We start from the raw sequence: 26,263 nt of genomic DNA, 5'->3' as shown, positions 1-26,263 counted from the left end.
TCAGAGCTTTTACAAACCCCTATTATACATATGGCAGCCTCTCCAAGGAGAAGTTTGATTGAATTTGTATTATAAGTCTGAGCTTTTCTCCATCTTTCACACCTTACTTCGAGCAGAAGGAGATGAGGGAGAGGAGGAGTTTTGGGGAAACCCTGGTTGTCTGATAGCTGCAATATGGGCTGCTGAGATCAGGGGAGTCTGAGTGTGGGTTTGTTGCAGGAGAGCTTTTCCCCTTCTGCCGGAGGGCAGTTACATGTCTGTGACCCCATAGGAGTTGTGTCCTTTATTAGAAGTCGGACATTTTACCCACTGCTCTTGCTGTGCTGAGGTTCCTTTGTGCAGCCTGATGCCTTTCTCCAGTGTTTTGTATCCTCTTTTGTGCCTTTCTCTATTCATGTTGCTTTTTGTTGTCCCCTGTTGTACATATGTGCCTTCTGGTAGCTGAGCTGCTTGATGCCTGCTGGCCATAGCATGAGTGGCTAGGTGGAGGGCTGATCGACTCCCTAGAGTCCTTCTCCAGGCAAGCAGTTCAGTGCATGCTGTCCTGCATAAGAGAACAATCAAGCCCATGCTGATTTTAAGTATTTTTACTTGCCATTTAAATACATGTGTAGTTTAAAATGTGTAACTTTACTTAATGTGTTTCTTCTGTGTTCCTGGATTTGAGGTGAAGCTGTTGGTGTTCCTGGCAGTTTCCGAAGGGTTAGTACACTTACTTATGCACAGTTGTATACTTCTCAAAGATTTAGGGGTATGAGGAATGCAGGAGAATAAGACGTTCCCATGTAATTTGGTTATATTTTTCGTTATCACTATTTTTTTACTTTTTAACTTACCAGCTCACCTTTTATTCATCTGTTCTATTGCAAAAAATTACAGAGTTATTTGTGTTGTGTATAGTAGTAGCTTCAACTTGCACAATAAAGGAGATCTGTATGTTGAGAGAGTTGACCTGCCTCAGTAAGCCCTTTGGAACTGTATCTGCAACTTGATTTGTTATACTGGTATATAGACCGGTTTAGTGTATGTGTGCTCTGTGTACACATGTATATGTGCTCCACAACCTAAGACAAATGTAATCTTGCTAATTTGGGTGACTGTAGGTGTAACATGCCAGTTCAAGCATGGACTATTTACTTTAAATAAAAATCAGGGTTCCTGGTGGCATTTATACAGTCTCTGTAGAAGCTGCTGTCTTTATTGGAACTAAATTAAAGCAAAGATATTCCTAAGTGTGTTATGTTTGCTTCTCTTGATTTGCAGGTGAGACGTACCCTAAAAGATAGGCTAGGTTCATAGGTCTGTTTTCCTTTTCGTCTGCTTGTTATAATTGAAACCTAGTCCTTGTTACAAAATTACCTAGTCTGAAGCCAGCAGGGAATTGCTGCTTTATGTGTAGGATGTGAAGTTCTCTAAATGTAGGATTAATTACGTTCTCAGCATGTCACTGAGGTGATGAGATTGACTGTGATTGTTCAGCCCCCCTTTCCTTTTCCCCAGATTTTCTGAATTACTGTTTTAATCAATATTAGTGTAATGTGGACCTGAAGAGTTAAGACCTGATGTTGCAAAGGTATTAAGGAGCCCAAGTCTTTCAGAATAAGAAAATAAGATCTTTGAGATCTAGGATTTTTACTGCCTGTGTCACATTGGATCGTAAAATGCACAAAGGAGTAAGGAACGCGACCTTCAGCATCGTAGTTTGTCTGTTGCATTGGTTAAAGGTTGATAGAAGAAAGATTTCTTTATGTTCGTTCTGACCTCTTTCTTGGCTTTGTCTGACTTTTAACATTTATTTTACAGGTTACCATCTCTTTTCTATTTGCAAAAAGGATCAGGTTTCAATGTCTGAGACAGCCTTCTAACACTTTTTAAAGCATACATTTGATCAGCAGAGTAGTGCTGATAGTTTGACTGTGGTTGTGCCTATTTAAATACACTGTACCACACTGAATCTTCAAAAGCCTCTCTTCAGTTCATTTAAGTATTCACGTAGCTATATGGGTTTATTACTAATTTGCATTAGGTTCTTTACTCTGTAGAGCATCTTATTTATTTTCCTTGTATCTTGTTACACATGACCAGCTTGCCCTTATCCTATGCTGGCCTTGCTTGTAGGGCAAAAAAGCGTTTGAGAACAGGTTATGCGTTATAGCCTTCCTGAAAGAATTACCTTAAGCTTTTGTTACGTTTGGAAAATATTTTGTAGCATATGACATACTTGCCTACAGAAGCTTAAAGATTGCAATCTTTTGATTCATGCAAATGGAATGTAAACATGTATTCCAGTTGTATGTTAAAATTATTTGTGAAACTGATCATCTATCTGCAAACTGAAGGAATTTACCATGGTTATTATTTGCTAAGACCTGGGAAACTTTGGAAAGTGTTGCAAACTGTGTAGAAGCCGTTTTCGTTGGGCCATTTCTGCAGCTGTTTCTTGGCTTGTTTGTTGTCTTGAGTGGTTCAGGGTTTTATAAAGCTCAAAATACTTGAATAGAGCAAAAACAGGCTGTTGATTTTTTATCTTTTTGCTGCTTGTAGGGTTGATATTCATGCAGTCCTGTTCACTCTGTGGCATTACCATGTAACATTTGAAACTTGGGAGTTTTGTATTGCTAAATGAGGGCTGAACAGTAACTTGTTGACTGTGCACCTCTGCTATGAAAGCATTCAGTTCAGATAGGAGAATGCAGGAACAAAATTATCCTAAAAAGTTTTCAATGGTGAACTGCTAACATGTTTATTAAATTTTCAATCTGTAATGGGGGGAGGAGGGAGTGTATTAACAGATAAGGAAAATTAATCAGTGCTTTAAAGTGTTGTCAGATGCTCAAGGAATATGCTAATTTTCAGCATCCAAGATTCAGAACAAAGGTGTAAGCAGTAATATATTCTGGATGAAAATCCTGCTTCGTGGCTCAGTGGGTTTAGACTGAATTGTACAGCATGTTTAAAGCACTTCATATGTTTGAGACCTTAGGCAGAATATACCTCGTGTAGTATTATATTTTATGTGTATTAGTTTCATGGTCAGCTGTGCCCTACTCTCTAGTTACAGTTAAAACTCTCTAGGTTTTACTTTGCCTTCACTGCTGCCCATATTAACTTCAGTTTAGTGAAGGCTGTGGTAATGTCAGGTTGGATTAAAAACTCTGGTATTCAAAGCAGGTGGTGCATAGGAAAGCTGAATTGCTTTCACCTTACTGCTTTGAAAGCAGCTTTGCCATCAGCATTATGTTCTGATGTAGCCAGTTTTATTACTTGCCAGATAGTGTAAGCACCCCACTGTCGCGATCACAAAATTCCTTATTTCAGTCTGTCGTGTAGTTAGAGGATTATATTTTTGACTATGCTTCTTCAATAGTATTGTCATTGTGGATACACTGAAGCCTCTTAATTCCCTGCCCCACCCCCTGCAAACCAACTTGTTGGTGTTTGGAGATTTTTGTTTTGAAGGCTGTTTCCTTTGCTGTTTCATCTTAGTAAGAGCCACGCAGGTAAAAGGGATAAACCAAAAAATCGTGGTGCTACTTGTGGTCACGTTTTTTCCATAAACACAGCAAGAAAGCTGTGTTTTATCTGGTTGTCTCACTTCACCCTTACTGTCCTGTGATGACTTGCTGTAATTACTGTAATTCCTTCTTAGCAGGCTTTGCAAACTGGCATTACTACTGCTGGCAGCTTCAGTGTTTGCTTACTCCCTTGAGTAATCATGCTGCATTGGGTTTGCTTTTCATTCACTTCTTTGGTGGCCTGCAGTGCTGTATTAACTTTCAGATGTCCCAGCTGATTTTTGAGCTTTTACCAATAATGGGAGTGGCCACTTCAAATGTTCTCTTTGAGGTCCATTTTATGCATATTTCAGTTTACATACCACCGACTGTAGGAGTTACTAATATGTCAATGTTCTAGGAAACATTGGAAGGGGAGGTTGTGAAAAAGCCTGTGAAAAGACAGGCTTTTGTTGCTATGTAAACTTAAGATAATCCATTGTTTTCAGAGTCTCTGTGAGTACAGTCCAATATCTTTAACAATCTGTAACAAAATACAGTATTTTTCTTTTAAAATAAAAAGTTGTGATACTAAAATTTTATTTAGTTAAAAGTAGAAAATGAATTGCACAGGCAACATGTGCAATTGAACTATATGCATTTTAATACAGCCACGTATAAGATGACATATTCACAATAAAAGATTGTAGATCACAGTTATACATTGGAGAATACAAGACAGTTGAGTGCAGCAGCTCTAGAAAAATAGGCTGAGCCATGTTTGGGAATGGTTTGAATCTGAGCACCTATTTATCTCTGAAGAGGTAAGAAGGTGAGTGCAATCTTCAGCTGAAAAAGCAGAGTAGTATCATTTAGGAGAAGGAAGTGGCATGACTTAAAATAGATGATTTGTGAGACTGTACTAAGCCACAGACTAATTCTAGTGTCTATTCAAAAAGACGCTATAAAAATGAGAGAATCTGGGGAAGAGAGTTTCCATGAATATACACATCTGAATGACCTGTGTTTCAGCGAGAGACCCAATGAACTCAGTAGTTCATTGATAAGAAAGTTAAAGATTGATTTGGACTTGCCTGCAGACATGATGGGATATAGGTTTCAGTTCTTAGCCATTGTTTAGTATAACAAAAAAGAACTACAAATAAGATTCATGTAGTTGAATAGGAAACGGGAAAAAATTCAGGCAGCAATAAGTTTTCACATTTTCCTAGTGAAGAGGAGTTACGAAGTGGCTCATTCTCCCCTGGATGTTGGGTAGTTCTGTACTGTCTTACTTGTTTCCACCAAGATAGCCTAGCTAAAAAACATCTCATGGTTCCTATGCTAGCTGTGGCTCTGGTGCAGAAAGTATTTGAGATTCTGTGTAATTTATTATGCTACTAAAACAGGCTTTTCTAGTCTTACAAGAGAAAATGCTATCATTTTGCTTAAAACTTAAATAAGAGTTTACCAATTTATCAAACAGTATATTGGCTGTTGGTGCCCGGATTTATTATTTTCATCCCAAATCATCTGCTTTTAATCCTTAGATCTCCATTCTGTGATTTAAAAATAGTAACTAATAATTTGCAAGCACATTGTGTGTCTCCTGTTTCATTGTTTTGATGCATGTTCTTAATACAGTTTCTTTTTGTTTACTGTCATCCTGAGCTGGCATGCCTCTCATTAAATGTTGCATCTTATTTAAGGCCTGAGCTGTCACTTCAATTGTCTGTAAAGCGGGAGGTGCATGTAGAGCACTTTGTAAATAACAATACCCAAGTAATGTAATACGCTGACTTAAGAGGCTTAAAGCAAAACACTGTTAGCCCTGAAGGCTGAAATAGGTGATAGACAGGTGGAAATAATACCAGAAGTTCTCCTTTATATATGTTTTAGCAAGCCCTGTAAAACATGGATTTTTAACAAGGGATTTAATCTCTCCTCCCAGCTGCTAGCTGCAGTTTCTTTTGATGTCTTTCCTCTCCTTTCCTCTGTTGTTTTTTTTCCTATTTATTCCATTGCTTTTCTATAGCTCATATTCCTTCAGGCTGTGTCTGAATGCACCTTGCTGTGGCTAGAGAAGGCAAAGAAGAAAGCCATTTTTTTTCCCCCCTCAGGCTACTGCTTTGATTTTCCAAAGTTGTTGGGAGGCAGTTCCTCTCTGCCTGCAGAAGGGTCAGTGATCTGTGTCATGTCTTTTCAGTCAGCACATCTCAGCTGACTCCTCTTCTGTTTTGACTAGGGGAAGGATGAGCTTGTGTGGTTGTTGCCTCTCTAAGCAGGTGGAGTGTGCAGCTGTGATCAAAGTGGAAAACTGATCTGCAGGCTGATAATGTCTTCCTGTTTTGTTTCCAACCTTGTCAGTAGCTTGCTTGGTCTCTTCCACCTACACCTTGCAGTGATTGCCCCATGAATCTCAAGACAGAACAGAGGCAGAATGAGAGAGGAAACAAGCATGGAATGAGATGGTGACTTAGCCTGTGGCCTAATGTCTGCTCTCCACTATTCCCTGGGAACACCTCCTTGCAAAAACTGATCCATGGCCTGCAAGTTGTCCTGTTGTGGTCAAGAAGACAGATCTCCAGCCAGTTCAGTGGGGGGTGGTGCAATTATTATTACTACTAATTACTGTTATTCATAAGGGGCATGATCATCCTCTAGAGTATCTGATAGTGGGTGTCCCACAAACACAGCAGGATGTGGAGTGAGAGCATGGGAACAGGCCATTCAGTTTATGCCCTTGCAAAAAATCTGATTTCCTGCCAGGAGTTTGCAAGGTGCTCAGATACGGTGTCTTGTTATGTTTGGGTTGTGTGAGTTGAAAATGGATTGTGAGTGGGAAGTATACAGGTGGTGTTTTCCCTTCAAGTGTTAAGGGCCTCAGTCTGAAGTAATGGAGCAGTGTTGGAGTTAAAACTCTGATAAACCTGACTAGGACTTCTGTTGTTTGGTGGTTAAGTTCCATTGTAAAGGGGTAGGATCATGTTGGAGTAATGTGTTTGTTATTGTGCCTTTAATCCTGTCCATTGTCCTTGTTGTTATTTTTGTAATACATGAATTTACTAGCATTATCCTGACACTGAAATTCACATTTTCTGCAGTGCTTTGTGAGTATCTTTCACTCCCATATTGTAATACTAATTGTATAATTTACAGTATTAAGAGTGCTGCTTCTGGATCACCGGCAGTGATGGTGAAGACCAAATTCTAAATAATGGCAGTTAAGAAATTTGAGGGAGACAGGGCTAATGTAGAACAATTGTCAGTGTTCAATTTCTGTAATGTAGCCAATACTTTCTATCACATTATAAAATCTGTTCCTTTCTCACTGTCTCTATTGTGGTGAATTATCTGTTCATCTTTCATTATTTGTATTTATCATATATGACTTTGGAAGCTGTGCCATTGTTGAATGTTTGGACTGACTGCAACTTTCTGAAGCTATTTTGGCAACACTGAGCTACTTCTAAGCTCAGTTAAAGTATTCCTAAAACATATAAATACCATTCAGATTCTTCTTATAGTCCAATATTAATTCCAAGTCTGTTTTCTCTTATGAATATTTTCATAAGATCAGCTACATAACTAAGCTGTACTTGATTTCTTTTATAATCCATGATTATAAAAGTTTGGTTTCAACTTAACAAAAAGACCAAGTAATGAAAGTAAGATGTTATATTGGAAAGCTTCATTTTTATTTTCTTTTTAATATTTATAAATGTGAAGTTCAACTCATGCAGGTTTCAGATCAGTAGGAATGAAGTGTGTGGAATTTCAGAATAAATACGGAGGGAAAGTCACTTGAAGTACTCAGACTTATAAAAGAAGTCACTTAAATTGAAACGATGGCACTGTGCTTTACGTTTGATTTATGGTTAACAAACTGTAATACTTTAAGCTATGTGGATAGCAGTTCATGTTTACAAGGCTGCAAGTTGGGTTGAAGTGTAAGTATATAATTTTCTTAGTTTCAGAATTCATTTAATACCTTTTAAAAGCCAGAATTTCAAGATGAAAGCATCTTATGTTCCCCTTAAACCCACTGGATTTTTTCCACATTAGCCTATGGTGCAGGACTGCTTTTTGTCACCTGAAGATAAGTGGTGGGTTTCTCTTGTCAAAAAGTCTCTTCCTACTGTATTTCTGCTCTTCTAATCCTGTCAATTTGAAGTGGTGGCATCTTGCTTACAGGGAGAGGTATTTTCCTGTCTTCTTTCTGAACCCAGTGCTCTTTTTTTTTTTTATAGTGTGGTTTTCCTACGTTTAAGGTAAAGGTTTTGTGTGGCGTTAACACTTTTCCAGTCCCCACTTTGTCTGATGTCTACAAGGGAGGGAGCAAAAAAAGGTGCCATGTACTTCTGCAAACCCAAGCCTGATGCCCTAATCTCCTCACATCGTTTGACACCTCTACCAGGCAAGAGGCAGCATAAGCAGTAGCTGGTTTTATCACTGATCACGTTTGGTATGTGCATGTCATGGCTTCCTAGCGAGCCAGTACACAATAGCTGTCTTCTGCTTGTCTTTTCTTATGAGGGTCGTTATTTATACATCTGCTTATTTTCATCAAATATGTAGGAATTTGAAGATCTTTTTTAAAACTCTAGTTGCTCTTAAATTTGATTGGAGTAGCCTAGTTTCCAAGAGTTGTTAGAAAGGAAATAATTAACAGTTAGTAGAGACATGGACAATGTAAGTCTATATATACCTAGGCTATTCAGGCTAAAAAACAGAATCCATCCTCTTAAGAAGTGGAAAGAATGAATTCTTACCTGCAGTTACATCAAATACCTTAAATAGACTGAGCACGTATTATTTTAACATCTGGCTTTTCATAAGGAAGTATAGAAATGAAGCAGACATTAGTGGGTTGTGTGTTTCTTTCCTATGAAGACAGTGGTTAATCTAGTACTACATCATGTGAGCAAATGTTGCGTTATTTCTGTTGTGTTTACACTCATCTGTCTCTTTTTTTGCTGCAGATAATGTAGAAGATTAAAGTTTAGGTCCATTTTTACCTGACTCCTGAAAAAAATGGTTCTGTTTCTTCTTCACTAACACATTAAATTCAGCTTTCTTCTTATATTATCTTCCATACTCATTGATCAGAGCTAATGAGATTTTAATGGAGTTAGTTAGTGGTTCTGCTGCTTACTATAAAAATGTATAATAAACTAAGCATGTGAAACTGTTGAGTGGTGCTGTTTGTGTTCCTCTCTGTTAATGTACTCCCTATTCCGTGATTCTTTCAGATCTCATAAGCCAGATAGGGTTATGATGGGCTAACCAGCTAATGAAGGCTGGAAAGTGACTTAAATGTTGCAGGTTCATCTTTCTGTTTGATTGATACAATAGTGAACTTTGTGGCTAGAGGTGCCTTTTTTGAATAGAGGTGTCAAATAGGTTTTACACTTCTCTGTTCATTATGACCCTATGACATTTTCTGTGCATGGTGCAGGTATAAAAGAGTATTATCTGTGCTCTTCTGAATGAGGGCCTTTTCTTTCAGTGAGAGGGTTGCCCTGTGTTTCAGGTGCCATGTATGTTTTCTTTTCCGTTTCATGCCTTGAACTTCATGGTAGCATCATTATGCTTTAAGTTTTAGCCATGCTTCACCATAGAGAATAACTGTTCCCAGAGGCCAGATGAAATAAAAGTTTCCACAGGCTTGTGGGGAATTGGGGTAAAGGCGTGTATGAGGTACTTTGCACTAAAATGAGTGTGAGGTTACATTCCTTGTCATAGTCTGTGACGCACAGTGTGTGCAGATAGGCAAAGTGGTTGTCACTGTCTGTTAACACTTAACCAAGACTGCAGGCTTTCTGTTGTGCATTTCTTTTAGAACTTAATTTGGAGCATTTTAGTTCACTGATCCTGAACTTGGTTTTTCAAAACTACTTCACTATGGTTGGAGGTCATGGACTAGTGTATAATTTGAAGCACTCCTTAGGAGTAACCTTGAAAGTGAAATAAAAATGGTGAAATATAGCATCTCATATAAAACACATGCTAAAAGGTATAATTGAATCTTAGGCTCTTATCTCCAGGCAGATTCTGAAGCTCATGTTCTTTTGTAACCCATGACTTCTAAAGAGTAGTTTTGTCAAATGGATGGTGTGTTTAGTGTGATGAGTTTCTCATTATTGCAGCTGAATGTGCATTTGTAAAGATTCTTTTCTGAACTGGAAGATATATTTTTTTTCTTTTTTACCTAATTTCATTATTCAGTCATTTGTGCTTTTTTTTGTGCATGTTGACTTCAGATGTTTCTACATTAATGAAGTCTGCTTTTGCATTCAGTGCCATCACCATTATTGCTTCTGTGTTTTACCAGTCGGGGTTGATCAAACCTAGACTTTTTCAAGTCTTGAATATTTTATTAAAATCATATTGCCTTTCAATTCTATGTCATAAGAATTCAATCAGTATATTGTTTTCTTCTTTCTAGCTGTTTGAAGTTGTATGTCAAGTGTGGAGGGATGCTTGGCTTTGTTAGGTACCTTTCTGAAGGAAGCATGCTACTTACTGTTGTTTAAAGCACAGAAGTTACATTATAGCAGTTTGAGAGTATCTGTGTCTTCTCTCACATTATCTCCACCTCTGGGTGTCAGAATATGCTGTTCCAGTAACTTAGAGTGTTGCCTAACAGGCAACAATGCTTACTTCAGGAGTCTTTCCCCAAAGCTCATCAGTTTGATTCCTCAAGCAGCTGTACAGAACTAGAGAGGACATCTGGGTTTTAGATGGAAGAGCAATTTATTTTCCTCTCAAGTATATTTAAGAATAGTTGGGTGCTTTGTCAGCTGTGTCATTCTTGTATGAGCTTATGTTTTATCTTTTGGTATCATGGTTGGCTGTGCCTTCTGCTTTGAGAGAGCTCAAGTAGTAGACTTACTGCCATAGGATTATTGATTTTCATCAAGATCGTGACAGAGTTCCTGTGAGAAGTTAATGTTGGCATTATCAAGGGACTGAACACTGAACAATGTCTCTTGAAACCCCTTGTGCCTAGGCAGACAGTGATGGATAGAATCCAGCAAGAACCACTCTGGGCAGGGGAAAAATAAGATGATCTGAAGGGTCTGGAGAGTCTGCCCCTTTTACAGGTCCACTTCTGGTCACCAGTGACAGTCCATGCAGAAATACTAGCCATGTCCTGTTGCAGCCTGTCCTCAACAAGTCTTGTGGCAAGGCAGAAGATTTCGTTATCCCTTATAGTTTAACTGTCATTTCAATATCTTGCAGATACTAAATTTACATGTTCTCTGTATCTGAACTGCTGAAGCTCTACTTAGGGATAATATCTGGTGGTGTCTCAGATATTAACTCTGGAATTGTCTTAATACTTATGATGCCTCTGGCTAAAAGAATAATTGTGGGAAATTGTAAGCAATGCTGCCAGGTATGTTATTTGGAACACTTTTAAAGTGGTTATACTCTTAACTGGTTGTACTGCTTGTTATCTTATCTGATGTATCTAAGAAGAGGGTGTCTGTGAAACTTTGCCTCATATAACTCTGAGTTTTGTCAGGCCTTGTTGAGAAAGGTAATTTAATTATAGGTTGATACTTTCTCCTTAAATTTGGTAGCTTCTCATTCAGTAAATACATAAAATTAAGGCAGTTGAGAAAACCTTGTGATCCCACAGACAAAAAGCCTTTTGCTTAATGCAACAGCTTCACTATTGGCTGGATTCTGTGTGTCCAGAGCTCTTGCTGAGTGAAGCTAAGTTAAATAGCTGCCCTTTTTATATTTATCAGCCCTGCTGACTGGCACAGCATCCTGCTCGTTGGTATTTGAATGCATCTCAAGGAATTGTAGGCCTACCAGGAGATGGCTGCTTGACAGTGAGACAGATCTATTTTCGTATTTGGTGGAACCTATGACACTGCAAAGGCATGTCTGCACTTGAAGCATCTACTGTTTCTATGAGACTTGTTTATCTTGCCTGTAAGGTATGAAGATAATTAAAGTGGTTTACACTTAGAACAGGGCTTGTCAGCCCTGTAGAGCCAGGTTAGAGCACTGATAGCATGGAGGACTGATTCCCATTGTAGAATCATAGGATAGTTAGGGTTGGAAAGAACCTTAAGATCATCTAATTCCACCTACCTTGCCATGGGCAGGGACACCTCACACTAAACCATGTCACCCAAGGCCTCATCCAACCTGGCCTTGAACACCGCCAAGGATGGCGCATTCACAGCTTCCCTGGGCAACCCATTCCAGTGCCTCACCACCCTCTCAGTAAAGAATTTCTTCCTTATATCCAATCTAAACTTCCCCTGTTTAAGTTTGAACCCGTTACCCCTTGTCCTGTCACTGCAGTCCCTGATGAATAGTCCATCCCCAGCATCCTTATATATATATATAACACATAGTGAATAGCTCTAATAGCCCTAACCACATTCAAACAACATAACAAGACTTAAGTTGATTCCAAGATTAGTTAGGCTTCAGCTCAGTTCCAGAACCAGTTAGGTCACGTTCAAACACCAGGCTGGTAACCAAAGCTGTTAGCAACAATTTAGATACACAGGTTCCCATGCTTGCTGCTGTGTTGTGCTTGGGCAAGAACAGCTCAATGTGCCATGGCAGCACTTGCACGCTGTACACTGACTTGATTGTGATTGAGCCAGGGGAGATAATGAGAACGTTCTGTTGTATTTTGCTATGTCTCACACCTGGTTTACACTGTGTACTTCAGAAAACTTACAAGGCAGTAGAAATAATCCTTCTATTGTTTACAAAACAAAAGCAAGCTAGAGCTTGTGCCTGTGCAAGAGAAGTCATTTTTCATTCCATGGTGAAATATTACTGACTCCCGCTTTGAAAGGCTGTGCTGCCAATCTGACTGTCTACTGCCATGTTTGCAAATACCCTATGCAGTGTTTTAGATATGTAACTCTCATGCCATGATGGAGTATGCAGTGCCACCAATCATACAGAATATTGCCATGGCAGGGGGATTGGAACTAGATGATTTTAAGGTCCTTTCCAACCCTAACTATTCTATGATTTTGTATTTTCAAGTACTCTTTGAGTTCTGTTTGCTTACTTTTTTCAATATAACTAAACTGCTAAAGCAAGAGAATTGAATGTAAGGCAGATGGAAAGGCCTGGTCCATTAACACTCCTTCTTAAAACCTTTTGTTTTGTAGTACTATTGTTAACTTGATGGGCATAGTATACAGAAGCATGATTACTTATTTTAACATTTGAGAAGAAAGTGGCTTTTGTGGCTGGATGTGTCCCCTAAGTCCTGCATTTATTTTTTACTTTCTGTGGCTAGGTTGACTTTTTTGTCTTCCCTTCCAGCTTATGTTAAATCTTCCCTGTAACAATCAAATCCCTAATGTATGTCTTCTGTGAGACCTTTTTCTCATAGCTCTGTGTTCTGGAGATAGGAGCTGTCTTAATTCATCAGATCCTAGTGCCTTCTTTATTCCTTGGAACAGAAGGTAGAACCAAAGCTCTTAGAAGCATTAATCTTGAACTGGAGAAGTTGTGTCCTGCTCTCCTCCCACCCTGGCTGCTGCTTATGTGTCAGCATTGCAGTCAGTCCCTATCGCCATCACTTCCCTTCGTGCTGCCACAGGTGGGCTTTGCTTTAAAACTAATGATTTCCCTTTCCTGTGGCCGTAATTCTTTTTTTTCCCTTGTTTTATCCACATCACTTTATTTGCTAAATCTCATGATTATTTGTTCTTTTAACCCCAGTTTTACTCTTTTATAATCTGAGATCTCTGGAACAAGATTTTTTTTCTTCTAGCACATGGAGAGACTCTCTCCTGTGCCTAGACAAGGCCTACAGTAGTTCTGTCTTAAAATCTAAATTCCAGACCATGTGGGCAAGCCCTGAGATGCTGCTGTCTGTTCCTCAAAGTTATATATTAAACAAAACAGGCATCTGCTTAGTTTAACCTGTAATTAAACATTTTCCTGAAGCAACTGATATCGTGATAACTGATTATCATGTATAGCACCTTTAAAGCTTATTATGCATGTTTATGTAAGAACACTAGCACCATAATAATTCAATATCATTACCACGTATGTGCCTACTGAATGAGCATGTCTGAAAATAATCACGCAGTTCCATTAATCATACTTGAAAAATTGAATTATTTGCTGTCTAATTTCTAAACACTCCCCAAAAGATTTTGGAAACAGCAGGACCTGTTTACTGCAAGTCTCTAATACACAATATCTCGTTTCTGGTGTCTCATTTTTGTATCCTGAATTGTTGCTTATCTTCAGCTAAGGAAATCATTAGATCAGAGACCCACAGGCTTGCGTTGAAAGTATTTCCATGCTCTGATTTTTATGTTGATTGCCTTGGGTTTTGTCCATAAAGTGCTGCCACCTTTTCTTAAGGCTGATGTGAAATGCACTCCTGAAACTCAGTTTTCCTTGATATTAGGTAATTGCCTTAAACAAGGAGGACAGCTAGCTAATTCTAATTCTGTTAGTTAGGGGAAAAGCAGGGGGAAGCAAGCTGTTCTTCAAGTAATCCTTTTTTCCCTTTTAATAGGTTTGAAAGTTGGGGAGTGGGGTTTTCTGCTTTTATGTATGAATTTGTCAAGAGTATGAGGTTTTGAGTTTGTTTCTGGTACTGAAATGTTGAGCTCTGGAAGAGACTTAATGGCCAGAGCGAAAGTTGGGAAGAAACACGTAGCCTATTAAGAAATCTGAGTAACTGAAAAGGAGACTTCCATGCTATATAAATCAAATCCCTGATGTGGCTAAGAGCTAAGAAAAATAGTAAAATATATTCTATTTTAAAAATTGTTTATTAGAAGATTCCTACTGTGGTTGGCCTGACATGCTCTTTGGGGCATTGACAGTGTAGAGAGAAAGGAGGTCTGCCCCTCTTCCCCTGTCCTGAAGCATGCTGGTTGGTAGTTCATGGACTGTATGTATTCTTGTGCATAGTGTTGGCAGTCACACTGCTCCATGGGACCACTGTGTGAGAGAGCTGAACTAAGGTGGTTATGGAGGTTAAGAGGACAGATGGAATTGTTGGCCTTTGTAGACGTTTCCTCATCCAAGCAAAGTATCCGTTTGTGCTGTGATTGTTAGAAGGGAAGAACAGACTGTTTAATCAATGGCTTTTTTTTCCTGTAATCCTTTGTAAAGATAAAAAGCATGTCCTCTCTCAGTAGTTCTGTCGAAACCTTTGGGGGAAGAAAGACTAAATGTGAAACTTGAAGCCACAATTGGTTTATGAAATCAGTTATTGTAATTGTTTTGATGTGTATTTTGATCACGCCAAAGGAATTAACCCAAGATTTTCAGGCTAAGAATTCCTTCTGCAGTTTTACAGTTACCCAGTAGGACTGGTGTCTGTATCTGTCAAGCACCAGCCTTTTCACTTCTTCCCTTTGAACTCATTGATAAAAACCCATTTGTGTATAGAGTGATCAAACACTTGATGCTTTAGAGAGGCCATTCTTTTATCTGTCGGTAGGACCACATCTAATTTAGTAACATAATGTGTGTTGAGTCAAATCAGTCTATCACTGTGTTTTCTTCCTTAACACTAGGCATTAAGTAAAATGGAGCACAGGGAAGTATTCATTAATGCTAGAAAGTACATGATGCCATACATCTCCTTAATACTTGATGTAGTTATGTGGCATGTTTCTGTATCTAACATGTTAAGTGCATTATAAGAGAACAGTAAAGGAGGAGGAGAGGATTTTAAGGCTGTGATTTCAGGGACTGAGAATATCTAGCAGGAAAAAGTATTAATGAAAAATCAGAACAGCAGAAATAGGGAAAACTAAAAAAAATACATGGAGGATTTGGAAACAAAGTGACAGACATGACAGGAGAGGTGAGAGGACAAACAGCACTTTCAGAGTTTATTTGCCATCTATTAATGGTAGTAGTAACATAGGTAGGTGAGACTAAGGTGGCTGGAGCTGGAGATGTATCACTAGAGGAAATGGTTGTGCCTACAGTTAGTTGCTCAGTGAACTACATATAAAATGGGTACAAAACAGTGTTCTCTGTCACAAGGCACATTCAGCTTTTAAAGATCGTTGTGTACTTGTGAACAGTCAGGCAGTAGGACAGTAAAAAGGGTTGCACTTTCATATTGGTAACTCTTGCAGCCACTTTAAGCACTGGGAGCTGCTCTCAGTTCCCCGGGAGCCTTCTCTTTTCCAGGCTGAACAAGCCCAGCTCGCTCAGCCTGTCTCCAGAGCAGAGCTGCTTCAGCCCCCTTATCATCTTCATGGCCTCCTCAGAGCTTGCTCCAACAGGTCCATGTCCTGCTTATATTGTGGCCTCAGAGCTGGATGCAGGACTGCAGGTGGGGTCTCACAAGAGCAGAGTAGAGGAGAATCCCCTTCCTCAATCTGCTGCTTATGATGCAGCCCAGGACATGGTTGGTTTCTGGGCTGGAAACGCACACTGCTGGGTCATATTGAGCTTCTTTCTCATCAGCCAACACCCCCAAGTCCTCCTTCCTCGGGGCTGCTCTTAATCCATTCTCCCCCATCCTGTATATGTGCCTGGGATTGCCATGACCCAGATGCAGGACATTGCACTTGGTGTTGTTGAACTTCATGAAGTTCACACTGGCCCACCTCTCCAGCCTCTCCATGTCCCTGTGGATGGCATCCCTTCCCTCCAGTGAGCATGCATAGGTATAATTAGAAGGAAAGGGACTGTTTCAGAAGCAAAGCAAAATGCTTTCTGAAAAGGATGTAAACGTGTGACTTGGGGTATAAACCAGCTTCTCACCAATGTTCAAGGAGCAAATTTCCTTGCAAGCCTCTTACTTTGTTACCACCTACTGCAGAGCTTCATGAACCTTTCTGTTTATCACTTGGCTTCTTTTCACGTATGGAACAGGGGGAATGCTTTCTGTGTTCCCAATTAGGTTGGCAGTTTCTCAAGTTCTCTGTAACTTTTGAAGAAAAATTGCAAGTTCTTGACAAAAATAAAATGGAAATGTATCCTCAAACAGCAAAAACTGGAGCAGTGTGAAGTAAGCAGCTTTCTCAGATTTGGTACCCGTGTTCATAGTGGAGGCTGCTGGGATGATGTTGTGATTTAATTTTTAGCTTCAGATTGAAAAATCCTAGGAACAGAAATTTTTCTTTGTTGCTTCAGTTACTTCTGGTAAACACTTGCTTATTTCTTAGTTTTCTAAGTCTATGGGTTGAACGAAGGAAGTTTTAGTATGTTTTATTCCAAGTTTAGCTTTAAATGTTGTGCTGTCTCTGTAAAAAGAATCTGTATTGACTTTCCCTTCCCCCACTGTTAAATACAATTCCTTTAGGAGAAAAAAAAATGACGTGTCTGTGTTATACTGAGTAATTATGCCCCCTGGGAAATAGAATATAAAGATCTTTAAAATCGTTCAACTGAGAGAACAAGCACTTTAACTTTTGCCTCGCAGGAGTCATGTATTACATTATCAGCTACTTGCTCCAGTGTCAGTGTGTCATGCCTTGCAGGTTAGCAGGTTTGGCAGAGGAAATGAAACCCAGTCAGTTACTGCAGGATTTATAGTAGACCTGCTGTTGCAGGAAGTGGTGAAAAGTTGATTGATAGTCTGAGGCAAAACTCTACAACAAGAAACAGGATGTATGTTTGTTATTTTATACCCCTTTTTCCCGTTACGCTCCCCTTCCCCTCCGTCCCTCCCCCCATGTCAAGGCACTCTCTTACTTCTTGTTCTCTCTATTTATAAAGCCATGATGCGCATTTCTGGTAAAGCATGTGCTGACTTCAAAACGCTTGAGGAAATGGCTTTGGCTATACCAAAGATCTGAAGCTGACGTAGCGTGCCTACTGTGTTAGAGGTGTTTATCTAAATGCTCCTGATATTTCTATTGAATTATATTTAAGCTGAGTTATACGTGAAAGGTGAAGCATATCTACAGACAGCACTGAATATCTCCTGTTATCATGGGTGCACCAAGCTAGCTTTGACAGGAGGAGAATGTATCACCATGATGGACCTGATCAGTTATGTTCTATCAGTTCATCTGCATTTAACAGACATATCTGGAAGGGTAGTAACCCAAAATAATATTTCTGTATATGAACTTAATCCAGCAAGCCAAATACTGCAGGATTGCTGCTATCAGCATTCCTGAAAAGGTCTGTTTTCCCTTACTGTGCACTGCTGAAACATCAAAGAAGCACTATCTTTTCTGAAAGTGTCACCATAGACGTTCAGGGGGTATTGGCTACCCTTGTGGGAAAAGGTTACCCAAAATAATAGTAATTGTGAATACTTTTGATCTCCGCCGTCTGTAGTATCTACTTCTACAATCATAATTGACAGAGAAAGTTGTCTGCAAACCAGGCAAATAGTAGGAATGTTTAAGATTTGTGTTCTTATTATCAGATAGGAAAGTTCTGTTTGTAAAGTTCTGTATCTTGTTCTTTGTTAAAGGTCAAAAAAGTTGGCTGCACTCTCTGAGTCCTTGCAGAAAACCACACTCACTAAGTCCCACATAGGATTTGAACTAGAAGAGCTGGAAGCAGCAGCAGTGCTGGTACAAGAGGAAGAGAGCATGTTAAAAGCTGCTGGCAGAGTTTCCAGGCAACAGCTGCCTTCCTCTGAGTCGGAGACAAGTGACTCTGAAGAATCAAGCAGTACTTCATCTGAGACAGAAGGCTCTGATTCAGATGAGCCAGAGTCCTCAACCAGTGAAGATGGGGAAATAAATTCTGTACAAGACACGCTTCAAGAGGAGAGGACAGCTCCACTTATTGACTGTAATGGATTAAGGCAGGGCACAAACACTTCAACGTTTGAGGTTAGTGATGAAAAATCAAAGGTTTCTTTGCAATCTGCAACTCCTCCTGGAAAATTGATAGTGGAATTAGGAAAGCAAATGCACACTGCAATTAGACTTTCAGAACAGCCTGAAGGATCGGCTACTCCAGGCTGCATTTTGCAGGAGCAAGGCGAAAACCGTGTATCTGAACCTGACAGACTTTCAGAAGGTACTGATGGGAAGGGAAATTACTTAGAGGTGTCTTCGAAGACAAATCCATTGCTTTTTCTTTGTGGCACAAATGAAGATGAAGACTAAAGGACTGTGTTAGAACACAGTGTGACCCACTAGCAGTGCAGCTCGTTGCTATAATGAGGTGTTCCCAAGGCTATCTTGAGCTGCAGAAAGAAGCTGGTATTTTTCTTTTTTGTTGTGTTGACAGTTTGGAGGGCAAGACTGCTTTGAAAAGAATTGACATGACTGTATGATAGATACCCTCATAGTTAGATTTTTCAGTCTCACATTTGATCTCTGCATGTGGGAATGTGTAATTTCAGTAAACTTCTAGAAACAGTTTCCATTAAGCTTATTTGGTAGTAGAATGATGTCCTAATCAAATACAATTGAAATGATTTGTAGCATCATTTTAGTTATCTTTAGCTGTTGGCATTTACTTGAAAAATATCCTCATTATGTTTGTATGAAGTTGTTTATGATATTTTGCTTCATAGCTCTTAAAAAAATGGTTATAACTTTTAAAGTCTAAATAGTGTTGAAAAATATTTTTAAGTGTATATTTTCTATTTTTTGTACAAAATAAAGGAATTTATCAGTATAAGAAGGGTTATAGCTTATATTTCTGCAGTTTTTCAGTTATTTCAATAGTTTTGTCATGTATTTATTCTTTTACGCTGTTTTTGAAAGGTTTCTATGTGTGGACGCACGCTACTATTACTCTTCAAAAACTAGAAACTAATTATTTGTTTCTTTCTGTGTGTACTCTTGGTATCACCACAGTAATGTTAGCCAAAATGGAAGAAACAACGGGGTGCAGCAATTGAGTGTAGGACTGGAAGCAAACCAGTACTGTCTAGACCTAGCTATGTTACCAGTGTTTCATGTAGCTTTGGCTGACTCATTTTTGTCTTTATAATGTTAAAATAATCCAATCAGTCAATATATTTTGTGCTGATTATTGTTAACTGTAAATAAGTTCATGAATTCAGGTGGCTGCTGCAAATTCTTTGCTGTTATTCAGTCTCTACAAAAGGATTTGGGAGGGAGACAGGATGGGACATGGACCACCAGGTTTGCTTCACCTGCCTGACAGAACAAGAGCCCCTGATTCGTGCCTCTGGAGCAGCAAATGTAATTACTTTTCAACATTTTTGCTACTAAAAAGTGTATAAAAATCCTAAGCTTAAAGACTTATTCTTCATCAATGCTACACCCTGCTGGAAAGCAGCAGGCGTGCTCTGTTCCTGCGCCGGCTCCTGTTCAGGGAGGGCTGCAGCCCTGATCTGCCACTATTTTTTATGTTCTTAAATACCCACCGGTTGCTTAATCAGTCTCTGTGTTCTGTTCCCCAGGGGAGGAACCTTTCCCATCTTGCGTGTCAGTGAGCACTTACTCTTCTAAATGGTAGCAATAAAACCTACACTGCGGCTGCAATTATGCAGCATATGCCTGAGAGAGGGGGAGAAATGTGCTTAAGAAAAAGTAACCCTCCTCCCACTGTCCCCAGATTACAGGTATGAACTCTGAAACTTCCTTCAGCTGAACATGGGCTGGAGAAACTATATAGCATGAGTTAGGAAATACATGTTGTGAAAATTGATAGGTATTTGTAATAGCCCAGGTCTTGAGCACTTTTTATTTCTTCTTTCCTTTCCTCACTCTCCCATTTTGTGGCAGACTGTTGAGGAGAGCTCTTTCCAACAGACCTTACTTGCAGGGCCTGGCTGCCTCTTCTGGAGTGAGGACAACATCTTTAGTTAATATTTTTGCTCTTTGTGTGCTTAAAGCATGCTTTCTGTATGCCATTTGTGAGCCTTTTCCGTCTACCTGTGTGAATATCATTTGGGTGTAAGTATCTGCAGTGTCCATACAATGTGATGCCATAGTAAATGCACACAAATGAGGAACATGCACACAGATGTTAACTTCGTTGTCAGGGATTTTGTCACCTTTGAGACCCTGCATAACTGAGCTCTGTTTCTGCCTCTGAAAACATCCTGGTGCCTGTTCGCTTCCCGCAAGTCTCCAGTGTCCTGTCTTTCCTTCTGCTGTTGCCCTGCTCTTTCTCTGCACATCTGCACTTGGGGAAATGTGCTGCGGTGTGTTGTACTCTCGGGCCCATTCCCGTTCCCAGCTTTCTTCCCCTTTTCCTCCAGTGTTGATGTTCAGCACTGCCTTTTTGCAGAGCTCCACACTTAGTGGTTGTGGAACTGATAATGAATGTGAACAGTTACACACTGATCAACAGCAATTTCATGTGACCGTTATAGTGATGGGGTGGGAAGTTCTTCCATACCGGGTGATAAGAATTTCATGTGTGTCTGCATTATCCAGCACACCCAGAGTGCTCAGGATGAGCAGTGTCTGTGTGAAAGAGAAGCTTTGCTTCTCCAGAAAGAACACACAGAGACACTTCTAAAAGAAACGTGGAGCTCTGCAACCTTGTTTAGGCAAAACTGAGGCTTGCTGAATCCATGAACCACTTGGGGGGGGAAATACCCCCCCAAACCCCACCACCCCTGATGCTTCAATCCTTTAAGCTCCTGTGGGTTCTGTAAGAAGCGAGTCAAATTTATGTAGAGGAGCTGTTTGGATACATCTATAGGAATTGTTCTTACGCAGTTTTTCCAGGCTGGAAATTGGTTCATACATGTGGAACTCATGTGTAGTCTGTTCTGCTGGTTTTACAATTCTCCATTTCTAGTGCCCCTGCCCACCTTATCCACCCAAGCTTATTTGTAGCACAGCCAATACTTTGTTTTAAGGCAGTTATTGCTTGTCATCGTAAACAGTCTGAAGGGAAAGAACTGCAGTGTTTGGACAAAATTCCTACTGAAAATAAGTTGGAATGTGAGCTAAGCCTGAGGGGGGAAATGCTGTGGCATTTTGCTGGGGGAGAGATTAGGCAGAGCTGGAAATACAGTTTGTTGAATGTCTTGTTATTAATCAGTTACCTTTACGTTAGAGATCTAGGCTAAATAGAGCGTTTTGTTCCCAGCCTTACGCTGTGGCAGTGGTGCGGAGCTCCCTTGAAGCCAGCTAAGGTGGCTGTGGGAAGATGGCTTCAGTTAATGTCCTAGCACTTCTCTACTGCAGCAGACTGTCGCTGGGACAGCACCAGTCTTCATTCTTACCCAGACCCTGGTGAAGGCAAGGTGTCGTTCCCAGCCCCACATCCTTCCAGAGATGTTCGTGAGCTGTCCTTACAGAGAGTAAGTAACCCTGGGTAAGTAAATGGTAGCAGCCTGGCTTCATGCCCGAGGTCCCAGGGGAGTCTGTTCTCCATCCTCTCTGCTGCCTGGAGTGCTGCTCCTGCCAAGGATGGCAGAGAGAGATCAGCAGGACCTGTTTGTGCTCTTGATGGCAGCCCTGTTCTCTTGACCTGCTGAACTGTAACAGAGCCCTGGTGAATGAGAACGAAGGTGATTCCGATGCTCTCAAGCTTTGGCTCTGCTGCTTGGCAGGACAGAGGGGAATACATGATGCGTGTGCAGAGGGAGGGAGGCCCTTGCATCCAGCAGTTGGCTCAGAAAGAGTGCGGATGCACTTGTGTTTTGGGAGACACTTGTTCATACAGTGCTTTAAGAACTGGAAACAATCAGAAGTAGCTAAACACAACTGTTTTGTTGTCTTCTCCTTTTTTCAACAGGGACAGGGTGACCCACAGGATGTTCCACAGAGAAAAAAACAGTGCTGAATTGATTAAATATTCCCACACACCCCTAGCTTTTCCTAATTCCAAACAGCTTTCTGAAAAGTCTGCAAGGGCTTTGCTCTATATCAAAAGAAGAAAGCATCGATTAGACTTGATTTACTACAGTAAATGATAAATATGGCAAAGAAATTGATTCACAGCACTGGAGTGAAGGAGCCAGGCAACCCTCTGCCATTGACACAGCTGAATATTGTCAAAGCTTGAGCCTCCTGTCTCAAGGCTGGAGAAAACAAACAGGGAAGCACATGTCAAGCAGATAAATAGCTCTGCTGTTTAGAGCTCTCCTTGGAGGCCATTTGTCTCTGAGATAAGCAAAAATGCACTCCAAAACTGTGAGAAGATAAGCTGGGAGAGCAAAATGAATGTGGAATTGCTGTGGTTGGACTTGGGCTTTTACATGGAGCAAATCTGGTTTCTACACCCTGGGGGTCTTTGCAGTGAGCAGGGTGCAGCACCCAGGGAAATAGCTAATGGGAACTCACAGGCTTTTCTGAAAGGCTTTGGCAATGGCTGATATTTACACCTCTATAGCACACAAACAAATGCTATTGGTGTCAGTTGTGTTAGCAAGTCACTGATTTTAACGTATTTTCTGAGCCTGTCATGGGTCTGTTTCCCTCTTTTTTTAGTGGCAAGTGGGCTGAGCCTGTGGTTATGTGGGCATGTGTGAGGCATGATTTTGCACTGACACAATGAGTTTGTAGTATTGTGGTACCCATAAATCAAGCTATTTTTATATCCTTAGGTTTTGGAGAAGTGACAGTACCACTTCCACAAATACTGCAGATGGAGACCTGACTTAGATCATACTTGAAATGCGTTTGGTAATGTTGGTTTGCATTTCATTACATGTTCTCTCCTATTCAAAAGCCGCAGTACAATTGAGCACAGTTGGCGCCATTTTGAGGATGCTTCAGGACAAGAACAAAAGCTGTGTCCTTTAGGTGAGGACTAAGATGTTGGCAGAGCTCCATGGGGGAGGACAGCTCTGCCCCAGCATCTCTGCAGGAGAAGCTTCATTTACTCGGGTAGTGCTGGATAGTGATTTGCATGGAAAAGGACAGAAGGTTTTAGGTCAGTGAGGTGGTAACTTTACTAACCAGTGACCTCAGTGCCTGGTCCATCTCTTTACTGTTGATGCTCTGAGTGACTTCCAAATCGTTTTCGCTGGTTTCACAGAGGTATTGGGCCTACCTAGCTCAGGAAAGTCCAGGCTTTGGAAAAGGAAGACAGAAATACATTGAAAAGTAATAAGCTCAAATCTGGCAGTGGAAACTGCTACTGACCTGGGCTGAGCAAGGGCATGAGACGAAAATCTGCAGTTTGTGATGTATCCTTGAATACCTTTCTGTGTGTCAGTAACAGCGCCTGACTGAAGGCCATCGGTGCTTTGGGAGCTGAGGTTCTCAGCCACACCAGCTGGAGTCACTGCTCCTCTAACTCCCTGAAAATTAGAGAAACCTGGCCAAAAGCAGATGCCAGAAACCTCTTACAAAATACAACAAAAGCGTGTGTGAAGGCTTGGCTCCCTGTTCCACTGTGTATTGATACCTCTGTAAAGCAGACCTCTTAGCCCTCTGCCCAGCGGGGTCTGTGAGGCCTCACACTACTTGAACAGTGCTTCAGTGGTTGTCTTTTGGGTAGACCCTGATCTCTGGTGATCCCCAGGCATAGCCTTGCTTCGAGTCAAGAAATGAGGATAAAACCCACTCTGTGTGTGTGTGTGTGTGTGTGAGACTGCTTCAAGCACTGGAAACAGATCCCTGGGGTTTCCACTTGGCAGGCAGAGCACCTTCTTTGAAGAGCTCAGAAATTTAATAGCCTGTCTTATTCTCATCACTGATTTGCTTTCCCTGTGCACAGCCCCACTTTGAGCACAGAACCCCGCTTCTCGTGAGCTAAGCTGCTCTTGGTGTACCTCTGTACATCACTCCTGTTGTCTGTTTGCCTGTTCACAGGGCATGTGTCCGCAGCACGCCTGCTCTTTATGTCAGTCTATTTTATTTCTCACACCTCTATTCTGCCTCTTGGATGTGGTGAGTCTGCACCCCCTCCTTTCAAGGGATGGGAGCTGCAGGGGGTGAAGGAGCAGAGGTGAGAAGCTGCTGTGCAGGGAGCACAGGGCCAGCATTGACCTTAAACAAATCTGTGCCTGGGGAGCAATGAGAGGAGAAAGTTTGTCAGGAGACAGCAGCTGTGTGTGCTCGGCCACTGCCATGTGAGCTTTGGCTCTCCATGAAGGACAGGGAGGGATGCTGCATGCAACAAGCGTTTTGCAACCTTCAGTTGTGCTTTTCAGTCTGGAGGCAGTGGTAGGGTGAATGGCAGTAAACATCATTCTCTCTAATTATGGACGTGTGAGAGATTTGGGAGTACAACTCATAAATGGTAATGAGATGTTTAAGGCATAAATCAACTGCATATCAAGATGAGAACAAACTCCCCTCAACTGTGCTCCACACAGTCCAGGTAGTGACCTGATTGCAGCCCCTACCTGCCAGGGCTGTGATTACTTCTCATCTTGTGCTTGCAATTTTTGGCAACTGTGTAAAAATATCCCATTTCCTGTAGTAAATAAATTGGGATTTGTGTTTTGCCTTGATGTAACTCCTCCTCCTCTAATATGCTGCATTGTCCATTGATTTGCCTAATTATGTGTATTACAACTGCATAAGGCGCTGGGTAGCAGCAGGGGTCCGTACTGTGGAGAGGAGGAGGGTGATTGCTCCATCTGTTCCTCTGAGCCGCTGGGAGAAGCGTCGGAGAGTGAAGTGGGAAATGGAGGGGAGGAATTACCATTTAGTGCAGGTGCCTCTGGAAGGGGAATCCCACTGCCAGGTGCTGGCAGGCAGCTCTCCTGAGCTCCTCGGGTGCTTAATTACCCTATAGCGAGACTTCCCATCTCAAATTAGAGCAGGCAATCGCAACTGGAGTCTTGAAACAAAATGGGGAGTGTATCAGCGCTTAATCTATTTCACTATAGAGACCTGCATTTCTCATTCAGCAAGATTCATGCCCCATTCGGCTGGATTTGAAAGCAGTTACCTGGAATTAGGTGATTCATTTAAAGATCTGAATGTAGAAGTGTAAAAGCAGACAAGGTCAAAGCACCTGAGCCTGTGAATCAGGGTTTCAGTGATGATGTGCTAAAAGGAAAGTGCAATACTTTGTTCTGTGGGTTTAGGAAGAAGTAGCTCAGGACTGTCAGAGCCAGAGCTGGGAGTAGCAGGCAGAGCATAGGGACAAGCTGTCACTGCTACTCAGTGTTTGCTGTCCTGGACAAGCAGCTTAATGCCTCCACAGCTGCTCCTCCCTTTCCCATCCTGAGGATTGCTGATGGATCAATAGTGGCAATAGGGTAACGTGTTGCTCACTCTCCTGCTGATTTCTGCTAGGCTGCTAACAACTGGAAGCAGGTAACTCATCAGTTCAGTTTGTTTGTTAGCCCAACTGGAAAATACCTGAGGAATAAAAGATGGCCAGGACGTGTTGTGTGCCATTGTAAGGACTAATGCACAGGGGCTGTAACATCCTGGAAATAATGCATTTGGAAGGCAGGAGACTGTCATTAAGTTAAAGTTGTGATGTGTATCCTTCCGGGTTTTAAATTGCCTTATCCATTGGAACAGTGCTGTGAGGAGTTACAGTGTGCATCTGTGTGGGTTTGTGTCCATGGGCTGTATCCTAACTTTGCTGTACCTGGCACATTACTCAGGAGCTGCAAGCCCTGACATTAATTTAGGAATCCTCTGGAATGATCACATAACTAAGACAGCATTCAAAAGTTGAGAGTTCTGGTCCATCCTTCCAGTTGCTTTCCCACACTGCTTTATACCTGTCGTGACTGCTCTGTGCCTGGTCCCTATAGCTGGGGTGAAGGTGTGAGCTGAAACTGCCTCTCCCCAAGACCTGGTGTAAGTTATAACACTTTGCTTTTCTTCCTAACTCTGCCGTACCTGTGCCCTGCTCAGGCCTGCAAAGCAACATCTGAGCTGCTTTGGGAAACAGCAGAGGCAAAAGCCCAGGAGCAGAAACAGTGTGCCTGGAAGGATTGCTGTGGCACCGTGTGG

The 26,263-nt window shown here is 41.1% G+C and overlaps 1 protein-coding gene across 1 annotated transcript in view; it reads left to right on the top strand.

Annotated features, from left to right (window-relative positions):
• Positions 1 to 18,842, top strand: part of SHQ1 (SHQ1, H/ACA ribonucleoprotein assembly factor) — a 52,666-nt gene extending 33,824 nt beyond the window's left edge. Inside the window, exon 13 of the mRNA XM_080625506.1 lies at positions 17,914 to 18,842. Coding sequence (XP_080481632.1) covers positions 17,914 to 18,559 — 646 coding nt within the window. The 3' untranslated portion in view covers positions 18,560 to 18,842. The remainder of the gene's footprint in view (positions 1 to 17,913) is intronic.
• The last annotated feature ends 7,421 nt before the right edge of the window (positions 18,843 to 26,263 follow it).

The sequence above is a fragment of the Psittacula echo genome (assembly GCF_963264785.1).
Source record: "Psittacula echo genome assembly, chromosome: 9".
Taxonomy (NCBI): Eukaryota; Metazoa; Chordata; class Aves; order Psittaciformes; family Psittacidae; genus Psittacula; species Psittacula echo.
The sequence above is the reverse complement of the archived record's forward strand: the minus strand, read 5'-3'. Positions and strand labels throughout refer to the sequence as shown.